Below are 16,203 nucleotides of genomic sequence, written 5' to 3'. Positions count from 1 at the left end.
AAAATACATTTTATATGTAATGTATAATACTAAATATATTATATTATGTACAAACATCGCGCATTCGGTGATGTGAGGATACATAGACACGCAGTCCTCTCCAAAAAGATTATAACATGAAAAATTGAAAAGGAGAACTCCAAAATGAGAAGCATTCTTCTTCTTCCCTTCCTAAAATTTTTATATATTTTCCTTATAAAAATTCTTTTAAAAAACAGAGAATAAGAACAAGCTTTTAAGCACAAGCTGGTGCTTTGAATTCTTTAACAGTGACAAAAACTATCGAATTGGGTGCTAATATAACAGGAAATTTAGCGTCGGTAATCTTTGGATTCAGTACAGGAATATCAAATGATTCTGTGAGCTTCAGCGGAGTTCCATTTAGCAACAACACATCACTTAGAATATTTCCATCTTTTGGAGCCAAATGGTACTCTTCTCTTTGATCATATTGTCCAGCATACAAGTTCAGGTCATTGGTTATCGAAACATCGAGCGTTGTTGAATTCGACATGTTGATCAAAAGCACAGATATTCCTGTCTGAAAAAGGCATCATATTTTCTCAGACTTTAACAGAACTTCTTGTAGGTTGTATAAAAATGAATAGTTTGGATTATTTTTTTCACATTTGTTGTTTGTGCATGAACTCACATTTTTCTTGGAGCAATGAGAGTAGGCACGCAAGAATGGGGAGCCATTGTGAGAAGCAGCGAGCACTTTCTTTCCCATCAAACGACTCCATAAAAGCGCACTATAAACGACAACAAACTTGCATGTAGATGATAAAAGTTACTTAAAAAGAAGAATTTGGAGAATTGTCGGATTGAAACTGACCCATAATAATCCGGATTAGGGATGAATGAAGTCGTGTTCAGTAGGCCATAGTTTCCTCCAATTAAGGTTTGTCTGCAGAAAACCTTGTGGTTGAATCTTGATGCCATTCCCAGTTGATCCAAATACCTGTTTTTTCAATAAATCTTGTTCTTAGTATCATCAAAACAATCAGAATACTGGGTCATTAACATTTTTTAATATCATAAATTTTTAACTGCTTGCACATATTTCTAATATATAGCAAGAAAGAGATGTATTTTACCAAAATCCATTAACAAATGTATGTGAAACATCCTTGCCACCACTGTTATAAGCCCCACCAGCTTCTCCAACCCATGCACTTGCCCACGGTCCAAATGAACTGATGCTGGTTGAAATATCGCTATACATTTGAGAGATTCCATCAAGAAAATTGGGATCTCGAATCTTGTCGAGAAGACTTGGATCATTACCTGGAGAAGATCAAATAAATCGAAATGCACAAATGCAAGAAATTACTGTGATGAACCTTGTTTATGCACAGACCTGCCCCGAGATTGTAGATATGGTGTGTTAAACCATCAACTACATTCGGTCCCGAAGCCTTCAGGAATGTTTCAAACCATTGCTTCTCGTAAAATCCACCAGGGCCTAAAACTTTAGGTTCTTTAGTTGGATTCGGGTACAAATTCTTGATTAGTTTTTTTAGTGCAATCATATCTTTGCCATATTGTTCTGCTTCTATTCGTCCGCCTATCCCATTTCCACATAGCTCATTTCCTATATATATATAGATATAGTAGAAAAATCTATCAGGGGATGCCTCTATTTGCAAGAAACTTGTGAGCTTTTCAATAGTTTTACCAAGTTCATATGAATCAATCTCGTATCCTTTATAGGCAGAGTACTTCATGAACGAGTAGGCGTTTCTCCAGTTCCAGCCACCGCTGTAAAGAGAACCATTGGTCTTCTTCCTTCCAATGAGGGCATTCAAGCCAAATGTAATCTTAGCCCTGCAAGAATACCATTGTTTCCTCTCAAGTACGGTGATTCATTCTTAGAAAATGAGAGGAGTAGAACCATATATGATATTGACATTTCAATGTCTGGAAATATACCTGGTATCGCCGAATAATTTGTTCATGAGATCCCATCTATCCAATTGAAGACATCCTATTGAAAATCCAAACAATCCATAGTCACTTCTTCTGAAATGCGGGCATTTTTGGGCGAAAGTTCCGATTTTGTACAGAACCTGATCTTGCAGTGAACCTCCAATTCTGATCCGAAGAGGGTTGAATGCTGATTCCCAGGCATAGCAAATCGAATTTCAGTTATGTAAACTCATGAAATATACTCGGTCCTCCGAATGAAAACAATCCATAAAAGTTCAAAAATACCCAGTTACTGATGACCAAAAGTAACAGGGATGGATCAGCAGGATAGAACAAGTTCAAAATTCATGCGTTTGTTCGTCATAATTTACATTTCACACCACATTTGAAAGTAACTGAGACTCTCGTATTATAAATGATATATATCTATAAATATATATAGATATATACAACATAGTGTATCTCAATGATGATTTTAACAACAAATTAACAGTAGACCAAATTCCAAACACTGACCTTTGATAGCATTTGCCAGAATCTTGTTATTCAAATCCTGAAAGAAAAAAAAAAAGGAAGACAAAAGAACAAGAACATGACCATAAATTTCTTCTGTATTTCACAATAAATTGAAATCTAAAACTTTCAAGAAAACAGTACCAAACTGAGAATGCCCACTTTTCCCCATGGGCATTGGTTATAGTTACATTTAGTTTCCGGCCACCAATCCAGTGTTGCACATATGAAGTTATCATCTGTCTCGGCTATGGAGTTTACTCCCTTCACTGTTAACTCCACTTTTTCCTCACATGAAACACACAACAATAATGAAAAAAGACAGCAAACAATAACACCCTTTAATTCCATTTTCAGAAAGTTTCAATCTTTGGGCCAATCCGTGAAGATAACATTGATATATTCAAGTAATCCAAATCTTTTAGTCCATCCCTCTTATTCTGTGTTCAATACTCAACATTGGTATTGTTTCCTAAAGTAACTAGAATAAAGCAGAGAACCCTTTCGAAAAAAGTATAAAATAAACACAATTGTCAAATACAACTCGGCAGTTAGTATAAAAAAAAAAAAAAAAGAGGATTGGAAACGATAATGGTTGGATATGAAATAAATAAAGTAGTGTATCCACTCTCTATATGCCCTCATGGTCCCAAATCCACAAGACCACAAGACTTTTCTTCATATGATTTAAAACCCTCTATTATTATTCAATTATATCTCTTTATATTTCTTTTTCATGTCCATTTATGATATTTTTATCTTTTATTCAATTAAGATGACTTGAATACATACCTTTTTCACATTAATATGATTGTTTGTTTCTTCATGTTCGTTCATTAGCATCCATGAGAAAGAAAATATTGGCAAACATCAGTTGTGACTGCTTGATTCGCATGTTGAGACGTAGAGGTCAATAAAAGTGTCAAAAAATAATTAAGGAACGTTAGAGCCGAGCTACTAGCAATCAAATTTTTGACGGTAGAGATTTAGACCAATATTTTTGAAAATTCACATGTAATTTTGTATATATTTATTCTTTTCAGTAGATTTTTAGCTAACTTTCAAAGATTTTAGCTTTCTAGATCTAGATATATTTAATAATTTTTATGTCATACAATAATTATATAACCAAGTGAACGCAATTACACAGGCTGTAACGCCATAACCTCAACACATGCGCTTCTGTCCCATAGCATGTTTATTGTTTTTTGACTTACATTTTCGGCCGTTTCGAATCTCTTCTTCTGATGTGTAAACGTGGGAGAACTTGGTAATAGAAGCAGATGACAAACAGATGCCTTAATCTGTTGGAAAAATGTCGGAGCATAAAACAATTAACGCAAGCTTATGCACTTGTAATCACATGCGGGCTTGGTAGCAATTCCTTTGCTCTGAGCAGGATCTTGGCATTTTGCTCGGACCCTTTTCATGGCAGCTTATTTTATGGCCGAAAAATCTTTGAGCGAATTGAAAACCCCACAATCTGCATATGTAACACAATGATTAAAACTTTTCTGCTCAAAGATCAAAACGTCGAGGCGTTGGAGATATACAGAGTCATTTTGAGATATGGGATGTTCCCTGATAATTACACATTTCCTTATTTGTTGAAAGCTTGTGCAAACATGAAAAATTTTAATCTTGGAGGGTTGATGCATGGCCATGTTATTAAGCTGGGTCTATTGTTCAATAATTTTGTGGGCAACAGTATGATTGTTATGTATTCTGCTTTTGATGATATGGAAGCTGCAAAATGCGTGTTCGATGAGATTTCTTGCAAATGTGTTGTGTCTTGGACCGTTTTGATTTCTGGGTATTGTAAAAATGGGGATGTTTATTCAGCAAGATTGATTTTTGATGAAGCCCGTGTGAAGGATATTGGAATTTGGGGTGCTATGATATCAGGGTATGTACAAAACGATTGTTTTAAAGAAGGTTTGAAATTGTTTAGGTTGATGCAGATTCATGGCATTGATCCAGATGAGGCAGTTTTGGTTAGCATTCTTTGTGCTTGTGCTCATTTGGGCTGTCTAGAAATTGGATTATGGATCCACAGATATGTAGAAAAACACACAAAATTGTTAATTAGTGTGAAATTAGGTACTGCACTCAGTGATATGTATGCAAAATGCGGGAGCTTGGTTTTGGCTGGGACTATGTTTGATAAAATGCCTAAAAGAGATCTTATTTGCTGGAACACTATGATTTCAGGGTATGCAATGAATGGTGATGGAGAAAGTGCACTTGAGTTGTTCGATGAAATGCGGAAATTGGGCGTTAGGCCAGATGAAGTCACATTCATTTCTTTGTTCACTGCGTGTAGCTACTCAGGAATGGCAGAAGAAGGTCTAAATTTGTTGAATATCATGTGCAATGTGTACCATATTGAGCCCAAGAGTGAGCACTACGGATGTATAGTTGATTTTTTATGTCGTTCGGGGCATATAGAAGAAGCTTATAAAATAGTTCAAAGGGTTCCCATTTCAGGCTCTGCAACTGAAGAAGCTATAGCTTGGAGGGCATTACTCAGTGCTTGCCGTAATCACAGGCAGATCGATTTGGCAGAGGCTGCCGCTGAGAGACTTGTGAAATTAGAACGTCACAGTGGAGCCTACGTGTTACTGTCAAATGTGTACTCAGCTGCAGGAAGACACGACGAAGCGCGGAGGATTAGGACAATGATGACAAGGCAAGGGGTGGAGAAGACGCCAGGTTGCAGCTCAGTTGAGATTAACGGTATCGTTCACGAAATTGTCGCGGGAGAGTGGACACATTCCAAAATGGATGGGGTACACAGTATTCTAGAGGTGATTAAAGGGGAATTTAATTTCTTGCAGTGCAATCCAGGTACATTTCATGTACAGTATGACTTCACATGATTTCAGCAAATTGGTGTTTCATTCTTGGAAGGAACCCAATTTTTTAAGGGTGTTTCTTTCAAACATGTACTTGATTCTAATAGTGAGTCAGCTCTAAGGGGAAATCCATATTTATTCATTTAAAAGTTGTCGATTCAAGATAAAACAATTTGGGGTTTGTTAGGTTTAAATTTCCAAGAGGGGACACAACAGAAGAGAGATTTAGGAAGATGGCCTAATTAGCGTGCGATCAATTCTGAATGATGTATGAAACAAAACCTCGGAAGTCTCAAGAAAAAACTTCAGAAAACTGAAAATTAACTGAATCAAATGCTATATGTACACTTCCAGCAACATAGCAGAACCCAAAACTTCAATCTTTTTTTCACTATAAGCTATATTTTACATAAATCTAGAATGGCAATTCGTATAAAACAGAACAAATAATCAATGAAAAGAAAACTGGATGACAGCATCAATTGATTCATTTGCCTAGAATAGGAACTCTGAATCAGAAAGTTCCAGGACTTTGTGGTCGCCAATAGGTTTCACACCAGGTCGGAATGAATTTCCTTCAATATACCTGAACATAAATCAAACATCATGATCGAGATATAAATCTCCAAATTAGCTTCTTTATCAAGCATATTTTGACGAGCGGAACTAACATCTCCTTTAAAAATGGGTGCTTGAAGAAGGCATCAGGAATCCTCCCAGAAAATTGATTGTGATCCAAGTACCTGAATCCAAGAAACAGCTTCAGATAGGGAAAAATTCAAAAAGTTTTCAGCTAGTCATGATACATTTCAAGTTCGGCTTAGTTTCAGAGCAGGGAAAACACAAATATACATGAGAGAAGGTGACTAGAAGCAACATAACAAGCACAAAATGCACAAAGTTCGGGTCTGCCTGTCCTGTTATACACATATTACCAAACTAGACCATCCATCCAAGTGGGGGCAACAATCTCTGAAGAACAACTAATTTTTTTATCAAAAAAATTCAGATTAAAAGCAAACAAGAGACGAGCCCCCTTTCAAGCCAAATATGGTATCTAGAGATCAATTGATGCAAAGATGATGACAAAGCACACTTACAAGTAAGTCAAACGAGGAATATGAGCTGGCCCAAATGGAATAACACCGGACATTTTGTTATGTGATAGATAACTGTGTCGACAAGAGAGTTAACTTCACAAATTAAGACAGCGGTAGATGAAAAATAAATTAAAAAACTCATAAAAATTCCATCGACAGATGAACAAACTTACAGAATCTCCAAGTTCGTCAAATTTGCAAGCTGTGATGGAATGCCCCCAGTAAGGTAATTGTTATTAAGATAACTATACCATCAAAACATATTGGTCTGATCAAAGACAGCCTAGATACTTGAAATTAGCAAAATAAATGTAATAGTCAAACAAAATAGTGCTGAGTTAGCAAAGCATACAGATTACGAAGTGCTGGGAAGCATCCTTCTATGCGAATAAGTTCTCTTATAGTCCCAATCAAATGGTTGTTACCAACATCCCTAGAAATAATAATCATATAAAGATATTAGGTAAACAGAGAAGACGTGTAACAAAATGCACACTCTAAGTCATAGTAGGTAATATTACAGGTGGCGTAGTTTCGGCAAAGTTCCCAATTCAGGTGGAATTCTCCCAATCAAACGATTCTCATGCAGTAGAAGATAACGGAGCTCGGGAAGATTTGCAAGTTCCTTCGGTATTTCACCTTTGAAATTATTAAAACTCAAATAGCTGCACACAATTCATACATTAATCTTTTAAACACGCGCACACAAAAAAAAAGCTTTATGCGAAAGTAGTCCCCACATATTTGAACTGTCAAAATATAATATCACTTACAGATGTGTTAGCTGCTGTAGTTCACCAATTTCAGAAGGAATAGCATCTTGAAATTTATTCCACCTCAAATTCCTAATGAAAATAGGATAAACCACAAAAGAAAATGAACAAGTCAGAAAAAATATAAATATTTACTCATAAAAAAAGAAAGAAAAGAAAATGAAGAGAAGAAACCCAATTGGACTCTCTTTGTGCTTAACTGGGTCATCTTTCATAGAACTAATTTAGACAGACATTTTTTATAAACCTTTATGAAAGGAAAGAAGCAATGGTGTTAAAAAAAGTCAGCAAAGCCAAAATCCATATCATCAAGTAAAATCAAGCGTGACTTATATCACTTAAAGAGACAGTTGCCTGACATGTACATCTCAATCAGAGATTCTCTTGCACATATCTTAAATATCACACGCATACACAGTTGCATATTTTAAATCTATATACACCAAACAACTAAATGATGCCACACGGGTAAGCAACTGAAAACATAGAGCTTATTGAATTAGAAAGTATAAGAATTTACAGAATCTTGAGATGCTTCAAACGCCCGATTTGTGATGGAATTGGCCCATTCAGTTTGTTATTATGTAGATCCCTGCCATCAGAATGCTAAGGGGTGAAAATTAGCATATGCAACTCTATATTTCCTGTAATGTCATTATTCTTTAGAATTGCATTATTTAGTTAGTTTATGATGAGGTACATCAGTTTCCAATAAAGTCATTGAAAATGGTTTTCCTATCTCAAATACAATTCATTCAAAGCCAAGAAGAAGTAAACTTAAAATCTCAGTTTCAATTAATTAGAGGAAGAAGATGGAGTATCATACAGCCTCGTAAGATCCACGAGATTCGTAACTGCAATTGGAAATGGACCAACCAGGGAAACAGCATAAACTTCTCTGCCAGCAAACAGAAATTGATAGAATGCCACATGAGGTAGTAAAATTAAACAATAAGCGAAATAATGTTACTATTTGAAAGCTACTGTGAAATAACATGTTCTTCGGCAAACTGTATAAGGACCATAAACTCACAATTCAGTGACAACTCTATAGTCACTTCCACTAACAACGGAACATGTGACACCAGACCATGGAGGCAAATCGCCATCTCCACAAGGGTCATCACCGACCCAAGCGTAAACTACCCTCCATCCAAGTGATGCTTTTATTTCGTTCAACGCCTTCACTGCAATCGATAAACATTAGATCGGAAAATTTAGACACACATTGATCAGCATACACATTCAATCACACCTCACAAACCACCCGTTCTTCTTCAATTTCATTGAGAAAACACAGAGCACGTTATGCAGAGAATTAAATATTCGTGAAGACGATCAAACTGAAAAATAACCGACAGTATTTACACACAGTTGTTAGGAGGCCTCAAATATGTTATCCTCATACGGGAAGAGAAATTATCCAATTGAATTGTCCTAAAACGATCCAGTAAGCCCTGCTTCAAGATTTGATCTCAGGAAAGGCCATCACGTAACAAACACAAAACCTACACTTCTAGAATTGGATGTAATGAAAGTCTGAAACTGCTCCAAACTCAATCAATCGAATTTTCATGTATTCCAATCAATTAACGAATCAAACCCAAGACACTCCCTGGATCAAAATAACATCTTTAACAGCATAAATATCAACAATATTAGTAATTACTCAGACAGTAACAAGTTAAAACCTACTTCAAATGATCCAGCCCATCAAAATAATTAAAAACCCAATCACAATCAACATTCATTTCATCACCAATCAGCTCCATTTCTTGCATAAGTGAGAAAACACCGGATCTGAAGCTTTACCATCTCGTTTGAGGGTTTTGCTGTGAACGATGCCGTTCAGGAGCATAGTTATCACGATAACTAGATGCCACACTGTGCAGAGAAAACGGAAATGAATCGCCATTTTTGGCAAGCTTTACTGCAGCGGTCGAAGTTACCGACAATACATTACAGAGCTGTGCGAGACAGAGTGACGATCAGAATGGGTTGAGATCCCAGATTCAGGTGTGGAGACGCGTTCGATATTTTTGGATCCGTTCCAAATAAATATTTATATGGTAAATAAGTAATTAAATTATAAGTAAAATTGTGAAAAATCAATTGATCAATGTTTGAATTAAAATTCAATATCTAACCAAAATTTTTTAAGAATCAATACCTAACATTGTTATATTTTTAGTTACTATTAATTTTTGGTCTCAGCGAAAAAATAATAATTTTGATAATCTGTTGTCGTCAACGATAGATGACAATTTATTTTAAATAAAAACTATGATCTATCATGCACACCAGATATAATATATTTGTTAGCCATACATCACATGTAAATAACAGTGAACGACGACAGCTGTTTCGTGCATATAAAGACAAAGCACGAGACGAAAGAAGTATGATGTTTGAGGTATAAATATCATGTATATAAAAACAAGAAGAAAAAGTAAATCAAATCGAGGCATGTAACAAGTACAATTTCTTTAAAATAGATTCGTGATCTCCGGTATATGCTTCGTGGATCAAAATGAACGACTGTTTCTCAAGATCTAACGGGCAGACATGTAACAACAGTAGCACAATACGCTGGCGAACTAAATTAGTACATGAATTTTATCAGCAGATTACTTATAACCACAAGCAGCTACCGCAGAGAGCGGGAGAGAAAGTAGGAACGGGGGATGAGTTTGATTTGGCAGTGTGTTTGAGAGGTTGGGTCGGCCTCTATTATATATGTAACGTTTACTATTAAAATACTGTTAGAATTTTTATTTTTTTTTAAAGCTCTCTTCGAAATAATCAAATCCATGCGCGAAATAAAAGCTATCAATCCATCATTTAAAAAGTAACTCAACTACTGAAAGAAAATACTGCAGTTAAATAAAAATTTAAATATCATCAAATCCTTATACTAATGTTTTAAAAGAACTTCAAGGCAATAATTGAAATCCTGACAAATCCTCAACATGTAAAACGATGCGAAACGTAAGAACATAATGTATCAACCCTGATTCATAAACATAAAGCGTGGAAAATGCAAGGTCCTCGGGCAAACGTGCACACACCCAGATCCGCCTACTCAGTTTCAGGGCCTCCAGTCTCTACATCATCATGCTCACCTGCATCATTAACACCTAGTGAGTCTAAAGACTCAACACACCTGAATCGTTATAACAAGTACATATATAACATGCAAAGTGAAAAGTACCATAATTAACATACATTTCATGATCTTAAAAGCATGAACTTAAACATAGCAAGTCAAAGCATAACGTGTCCATAACATATCTCATCATATCAACATATAAGTGTTCATTTTCTTTATTTAAATTCAGATATTAGTTGTAACTTTCGTATCAGCTCTAGTTGATGGATCCATCTACGTATAACTGCGGTACCTGGCTGCGGGGACATCAGTGACAATATTACTCATCCACTGAGCCTTGGCCTTACATGTTCATGTTCGTGCCCGTGTTCGTATTAGCCACAACCAACTATCATCCTTCAAAACATATAATCATATTCATCATTTATAAAAGTCATGCATGTACGTAAATTTTCTTTAAAATCAAGCATGCAACTTATTTTTCTTATTTCCATAAAAAGTCATGTTCGTGATTACATGTACATTTAAAGCATGTCAATTTGTGATCAGGGCACTGCTAGGACTGCTAACTCGATCCGAGTGCAAAATAATCATTTTGCCCCTAGAAACCCTAATTGACTATTTTTCTCATGCACCTTAAAATTTCGACCCAAAGCCAACCAAAATATTTAAAACACCTCAAAACATATTTATAATCATTTCCTAGACGTAACCTCGAGCTTGTCCCGTAACTTTTACTATTCATTTTAAAACTTGGACTAGGGTCTCAGTTTTAACCCGAATCAACTCGAAACTTAACCAAACTTTCCCAAATTTTAACCACCACTTATTCACACCCTACCAGCCCCTAAACAACACAATTCCAGCCATTTTGAACCCGTAAAACTGGCTGCCACTTGCTAGAAATTTCTGCACTTTGCATCTATCAAACCCTAATCCGACTAGCCCTCAAGAACTCGATCTTAGCCCAAACTAGACCGGACCAGCCTCGAACCAAACACTCTTAGCCCACCTCTGGACCACTTGGACTGACCTAACCACTACCCTCAACCCCATGCATGCAGCGAAGGGGATCCACACGACGGAAGCCCGAAACCCGATCAAGTAACCCTAAATCAAGGCTAGCCCCTTCGATCTTCTTTCTACCCGAGACCATCCATGCATGGACCTCCCTAGACCATGGTTTGGACCCACTAAGGTCTGCACCATGGCCTGGTTCAGTCCTTCATGGTCGTGCCCTTCTTTTTCTTCGCCCAATCCACCCATTAGCCTTAGCTCTTCAAAGATCCGATCGGTCCTCACCAAAGCTCGAACAAATCTCGACTCCAGCACCTTGACTCCTCAGTTCTCAGCTTGTACAGCCCTTAAAAACTTAGACCTAGCAGCCCCCTTGCACCAAAACCATAGAAAACATAAGGTACAGGTAGAATAATATGCATATTTTGTGACAAAACCTTGCAAAACGGATGCAAGACAATAGATGTAAGGATTTCTCATGCATAAACACACAAATCAGCATATAAGGATGTGAATGATTATAAAAACAAGATTTAGTGCGTGCCTTTGAGTATATACGCTCGAAACCGTTGAGATATTCGCGTAGAACTTGCACCGGAGAGACGAGGAATGAGTCATTTGAAAGAAGCTTGAGAAACTAAGGAGGATAGCTGCTATATTTTTCGAAAATGGCTGCTGGAAGAGGATGAAGGGGGCGGCCGAGTGTAGGGTTAGGAGTGTAGGGTTTTTGGATGGTAGGTTAATTATAATATTTAGTGTATAATATGATCTTAATTAAAAACAACGAGGTTAAGTAAATTTTGGGCCCATTATAAATTAAATAATCTCATTAAGCCCAAAAACACTCCCGAAAAATATCTCGTTTAGGTATGTTTTTGAAAATATTGTCCGGACCCTCAAAAAGTCCTCCGACTTGCTAAAACTTGTGTACCGATTAAAAAATATGACTCGACGAGTAAAAATACTCTACCAAGGCTTATTTTCGAAAATCACCTTTAATTAAACCATATATTAAATAATTAAAAATAATTATTTAATAAAAATATTTTTCCTTAATTATCACCGGTCTCTGTTCCTCGTTCGAGCGTGCAATACTACTAAAAATCCTAATGTATGAAACCTTAATAAACCATGGAATAAAACACTTATTCATGCAATAATCATGAATTTAATGCATTAAAATAATTAAATACATATTTTAGTAAAACCCTAGATTGCATGCAGTCAAATCACGTAGCTCGAATTTCCTATGTGAAACAAACCCATCATTCCTCAATTTTCATACATACAAATCGGGAACTGATCATTAACACACAATCCAATTATAGATTATATATGTATATACAATCAAACAATACTTTTACCATAACTACATCGTGCGTGCGTGATACTCCATAGTTTTAAAATAAAATATCATGTCAGTAAATTATTTATCATCTTGTGATAAAATAACTTAAACAACGATGAGATTAGATAAATTTAATCGACTATATATGGATAATTTGAGTTGGATATTTCAGAAAATATATGTTTTACATATATAAAAAAAATTCGATATACTTCTTGATGTTTGACATATAAGCATAAGAACATTTTATAATAGTCCTTTTGATTGCGATCATTATGGTAAGAGTATGTCTCTTGTGAGACGGTCTCAAAAATCTTTATCTGTGATACGGGTCAACCCTACCGATATTCACAATAAAAAGTAATACTCTTAGCATAAANTATAAATAGATCTCTCATTTGTGAAGAAAATCACAATTGAGTTGAGAGAAAAATATTATAAAGTGTGTAGTGTGATAATTTTGAGAGTTTGAGATTTTTACTTTTTACCGTAAATTTTTACTTTTTCACAACACGTTATCAGCACGAAGCTCTAAAAGTCCTCCATATTTTTCCAAGCTCCAAAACAGAAGAAAAAGGTAACAAAAGTAATAATATTTATTTTACTGTTTATTTATTTATTGTGTATATACTTAATATATAATATAATGTTGTAATAAAATAAATTTTTCAAAAACTTGTTATAAATCCTGGGAGGATGTTAAGACGACATCCCACACTCCCGGTAAGGGATACGACAAGTATAAAAGTCTATAAGGTTTTTAAACAAAATATCTTATGACACCTCATTATAATATTGTGATATGATATACATAATTATTTAAAACATTATATACAACATATTATTACCATAAAATTATACAAATACATACATTTATTTTCTTGTACACCAACGGTCATAAACGGTAACAAAACGGCTAGTTTTTGTCCTATAAATATGATCTCACAAACACATTCAATCACTCCAACTTTCTCTTCTTCTCTAAAATTATTCTTCATCAAATTTTTGAAGAAAAAAGAAGATGACTTTCACAAAGTTATTTTTAATTACTTTGGTTATCATACTCACGAGTCTTGTATTTATCGGAGAATATCCTCCTCGTGTGTTTTCTTTATTTTTACGAATGCTTGTACTTGTTGTTTATCCATTACTTTGTATTGCAATATTCATTAACTAATAAAATGCATCATGATTCTTTTTAGTACCACCATGGCTAACTTGGCAAAGCTCGAATTCATTGCACTCGACATTACGGGGAAAAATTATATGCCATGGACTCTCGATGTAGAAATGCATATTGAGTCATTGGGTCTAAGCGAGACTATTAAAGAAAATGGTATATCTTCATCACAAGAAAAAGCAAAAGCTATAATATTTTTGCGCCGACATCCTGATGAAGGTTTGAAATGTGAATATCTCATCGAAAAAGATCCCATGGCTCTGTGGAAATGCAATGAAATAAAATTACTAACAATATATTTATAAAAATAAAATACAATACAATACATATTTAAAAATATAACACACTATAAAACATTATCATATGAATACAAGAAAAATAAATTAGTGTACATTTATATTCCACCAGTATATTGTTCATTTTCAGAGAAATCATTAAGAAAATCTGCAGCATCAATATTTTTCATTTCTATCCCACCAACATATTGATCATTTCCAGAGAAATCATTCAAAAAATCAGCAGCATTAAAATGAGTTGAATTACTCAAACGGTCACTGCGTTCAGTGAAATTGGTCTCTTTTTCTTTCCCCTTTATCGATTCTTTATAGAGCTTTCAAAGGTGCTCGGGGGCTCGACAAATACAAGACCAATGTCCTGGAGTGCCGCATTTGAAACAAGAACTTTCAAATCTTTTCGAGTGATTTTCATTAACACTCATGTTCTCTTGATACGTTTTCAGTGGGTGGTTCGTGACTCCCTTTTGAGATGCGTTATAAAAATAACTATCTCGATTGTTTTCAAAACCACGGCCTCGACCACGACCATGACCAATTCCACGTCCACGTCCACGACCACGACCTCGACCTCGACCAAAACCTTGTCTTTGAATGTGATTTTGGTTTCCAGGTTTAAATTCATTTTTACTTACAACATTTACTTCTGGAAATGCTGTTGATCCAGTGGGTCGGGACTGATGATTTCTCATTAATAGCTCGTTGTTCTTTTCCGCCACAAGAAGACATGCGATGAGTTCAGAATATCTCGCAAATCCACGCACTCTATATTGTTGCTGTAGAGTTATATTTGATGCGTGAAACGTGGAAAATGTTTTTTCAAGCATTTCTGATTCTGTAACCTCATGTCCACAAAATTTTAATTGCGAGATTATTCGATACATCGCCGAATTGTAATCATTTACTTTCTTAAAATCTTGGAATCTCAACATATTCCATTCATCACGGGCGATCGGAAGTATAACTTCCCTTATATGTTCAAGTTATTTTTTTTGAAGTTCAAATATGGAAAATGCTATGAACCAAGCTGAAGTTTGCATACCTGATAGTGGTACAACGCACACTATCCTCCGAGATAAAAGATATTTCTTGGAACTAAAACCAACAAAAACAATGATGAATAGATGTAGACTTGATTAAAGGATGTGGTAAAGCACAATTTTTGTTACCTAATGGTACAAAATTTTTGATCAATGATGCTTTGTATCCACCACAATCGAAAAGAAAGTTGTTGAGTTTTAATGATATATATTCCCATGGGTATGATACTCAAGCAATGAATGAAGGGAATGAGAAATATATGTGTCTTACCACATATAAATCATGAAAGAAATATGTGATTGAAAAACTACCAATGCTCTCTACTGGATTGCATTATACACATATAAGTCTCATTGAATCAAACATGGTAGTTGATAACTCTTCAATATTAACTAATTGACATGATCGATTAGGACATCCTGGTTCAACAATGATGCGAAAAATTATAGAAAATACACATGGTCATCCGTTGAAAGACTAGAAGATCTTTCAAAATAATAAGTTTCAATGTAAAGCATGTTCTCTTGGAAAACTTATTATAAGACCATCACCAGCCAAAATACAAACTGAATCACCAATGTTTCTTGAACGTATTCAGGGTGATATTTGTGGACCAATCCATCCACCATGTGGACCATTCAGATACTTTATGGTATTGATTGATGCCTCCGGCAGATGGTTTGGCGGAAAAGAACAACGAGCTATTAAGTAAAAACTCATCAGATCTCTTCACAAAGGCACTTCCTACGACAATATTCAGAAAGCACATATATAATATTGGGATGCGCAATCTACGAAATCTGTGAAGAATTGTTCGTGTCAACATGAGTAGGAGTTTACGTGACTGCACTCTTTTTCCCTTACTATGGTTTTTATCCCAATGGGTTTTTCCTAGTAAGGTTTTTAACGATGCAGTATAAAAACGCGTAATGAAGACAATCATTATGATCATCATCACAAGGGGGAGTGTTGAAAATTAATATTTGAATATTTAAATTTCAATATTGAATGTTGAATATTTGAATATTGAAAATTAGGTAAAATT

General features: G+C 35.2%; 3 protein-coding genes across 3 annotated transcripts; 1 reads left to right on the top strand and 2 right to left on the bottom strand.

Moving 5' to 3' along the window:
* Nucleotides 1-71: 71 nt before the first annotated feature.
* On the bottom strand, nucleotides 72-3,039 carry LOC140968339 (heparanase-like protein 2). The gene is made up of 9 exons (XM_073429268.1): nucleotides 2,587-3,039; nucleotides 2,446-2,482; nucleotides 1,933-2,116; nucleotides 1,679-1,827; nucleotides 1,361-1,594; nucleotides 1,098-1,287; nucleotides 836-961; nucleotides 653-752; nucleotides 72-541 (listed from the first exon to the last, which is right to left on the bottom strand). Exons 1-9 carry the CDS (start codon nucleotides 2,791-2,793, stop codon nucleotides 236-238), a joined length of 1,533 nt encoding a protein of 510 aa, XP_073285369.1. The 5' UTR covers nucleotides 2,794-3,039; the 3' UTR covers nucleotides 72-235.
* A 129-nt stretch (nucleotides 3,040-3,168) lies between these two features.
* LOC140968337 (pentatricopeptide repeat-containing protein At2g20540-like) lies at nucleotides 3,169-5,720 on the top strand. Its single transcript, XM_073429267.1, has 2 exons — nucleotides 3,169-3,420; nucleotides 3,593-5,720. The coding sequence occupies exon 2, from the start codon at nucleotides 3,726-3,728 to the stop codon at nucleotides 5,319-5,321; it is 1,596 nt and encodes a 531-aa protein (XP_073285368.1). The 5' UTR covers nucleotides 3,169-3,420; nucleotides 3,593-3,725; the 3' UTR covers nucleotides 5,322-5,720.
* LOC140968340 (uncharacterized) lies at nucleotides 5,592-9,216 on the bottom strand. The gene is made up of 11 exons (XM_073429269.1): nucleotides 8,983-9,216; nucleotides 8,204-8,357; nucleotides 7,997-8,068; nucleotides 7,691-7,762; nucleotides 7,171-7,242; nucleotides 6,919-7,062; nucleotides 6,750-6,830; nucleotides 6,571-6,642; nucleotides 6,398-6,469; nucleotides 5,969-6,040; nucleotides 5,592-5,883 (listed from the first exon to the last, which is right to left on the bottom strand). Exons 1-11 carry the CDS (start codon nucleotides 9,083-9,085, stop codon nucleotides 5,793-5,795), a joined length of 1,005 nt encoding a protein of 334 aa, XP_073285370.1. The 5' UTR covers nucleotides 9,086-9,216; the 3' UTR covers nucleotides 5,592-5,792.
* Between the last annotated feature and the right edge of the window lie 6,987 nt (nucleotides 9,217-16,203).

Source organism: Primulina huaijiensis, unplaced genomic scaffold (assembly GCF_012295235.1).
Source record: "Primulina huaijiensis isolate GDHJ02 unplaced genomic scaffold, ASM1229523v2 scaffold35151, whole genome shotgun sequence".
Taxonomy (NCBI): domain Eukaryota; kingdom Viridiplantae; phylum Streptophyta; class Magnoliopsida; order Lamiales; family Gesneriaceae; genus Primulina; species Primulina huaijiensis.
The sequence above is the reverse complement of the archived record's forward strand: the minus strand, read 5'-3'. Positions and strand labels throughout refer to the sequence as shown.

Excerpts from the sequence above, each read along its gene's own strand:
- LOC140968339 (XM_073429268.1), bottom strand. The coding sequence starts at position 2,793 with ATGGAATTAAAGGGTGTTATTGTTTGCTGTCTTTTTTCATTATTGTTG. Across the intron at positions 1,595-1,678 it reads GATTGATTCATATGAACTTG|GAAATGAGCTATGTGGAAAT; the intron begins GTAAAACTATTG and ends ATATATATATAG. Across the intron at positions 962-1,097 it reads ACATTTGTTAATGGATTTTG|GTATTTGGATCAACTGGGAA; the intron begins GTAAAATACATC and ends TTGAAAAAACAG.
- LOC140968337 (XM_073429267.1), top strand. The coding sequence starts at position 3,726 with ATGACAAACAGATGCCTTAATCTGTTGGAAAAATGTCGGAGCATAAAA.
- LOC140968340 (XM_073429269.1), bottom strand. The coding sequence starts at position 9,085 with ATGGCGATTCATTTCCGTTTTCTCTGCACAGTGTGGCATCTAGTTATC. Across the intron at positions 6,470-6,570 it reads TTGACGAACTTGGAGATTCT|TTATCTATCACATAACAAAA; the intron begins GTAAGTTTGTTC and ends TTGTCGACACAG. Across the intron at positions 6,041-6,397 it reads ATTCCTCGTTTGACTTACTT|GTACTTGGATCACAATCAAT; the intron begins GTAAGTGTGCTT and ends TCTTGGATTCAG.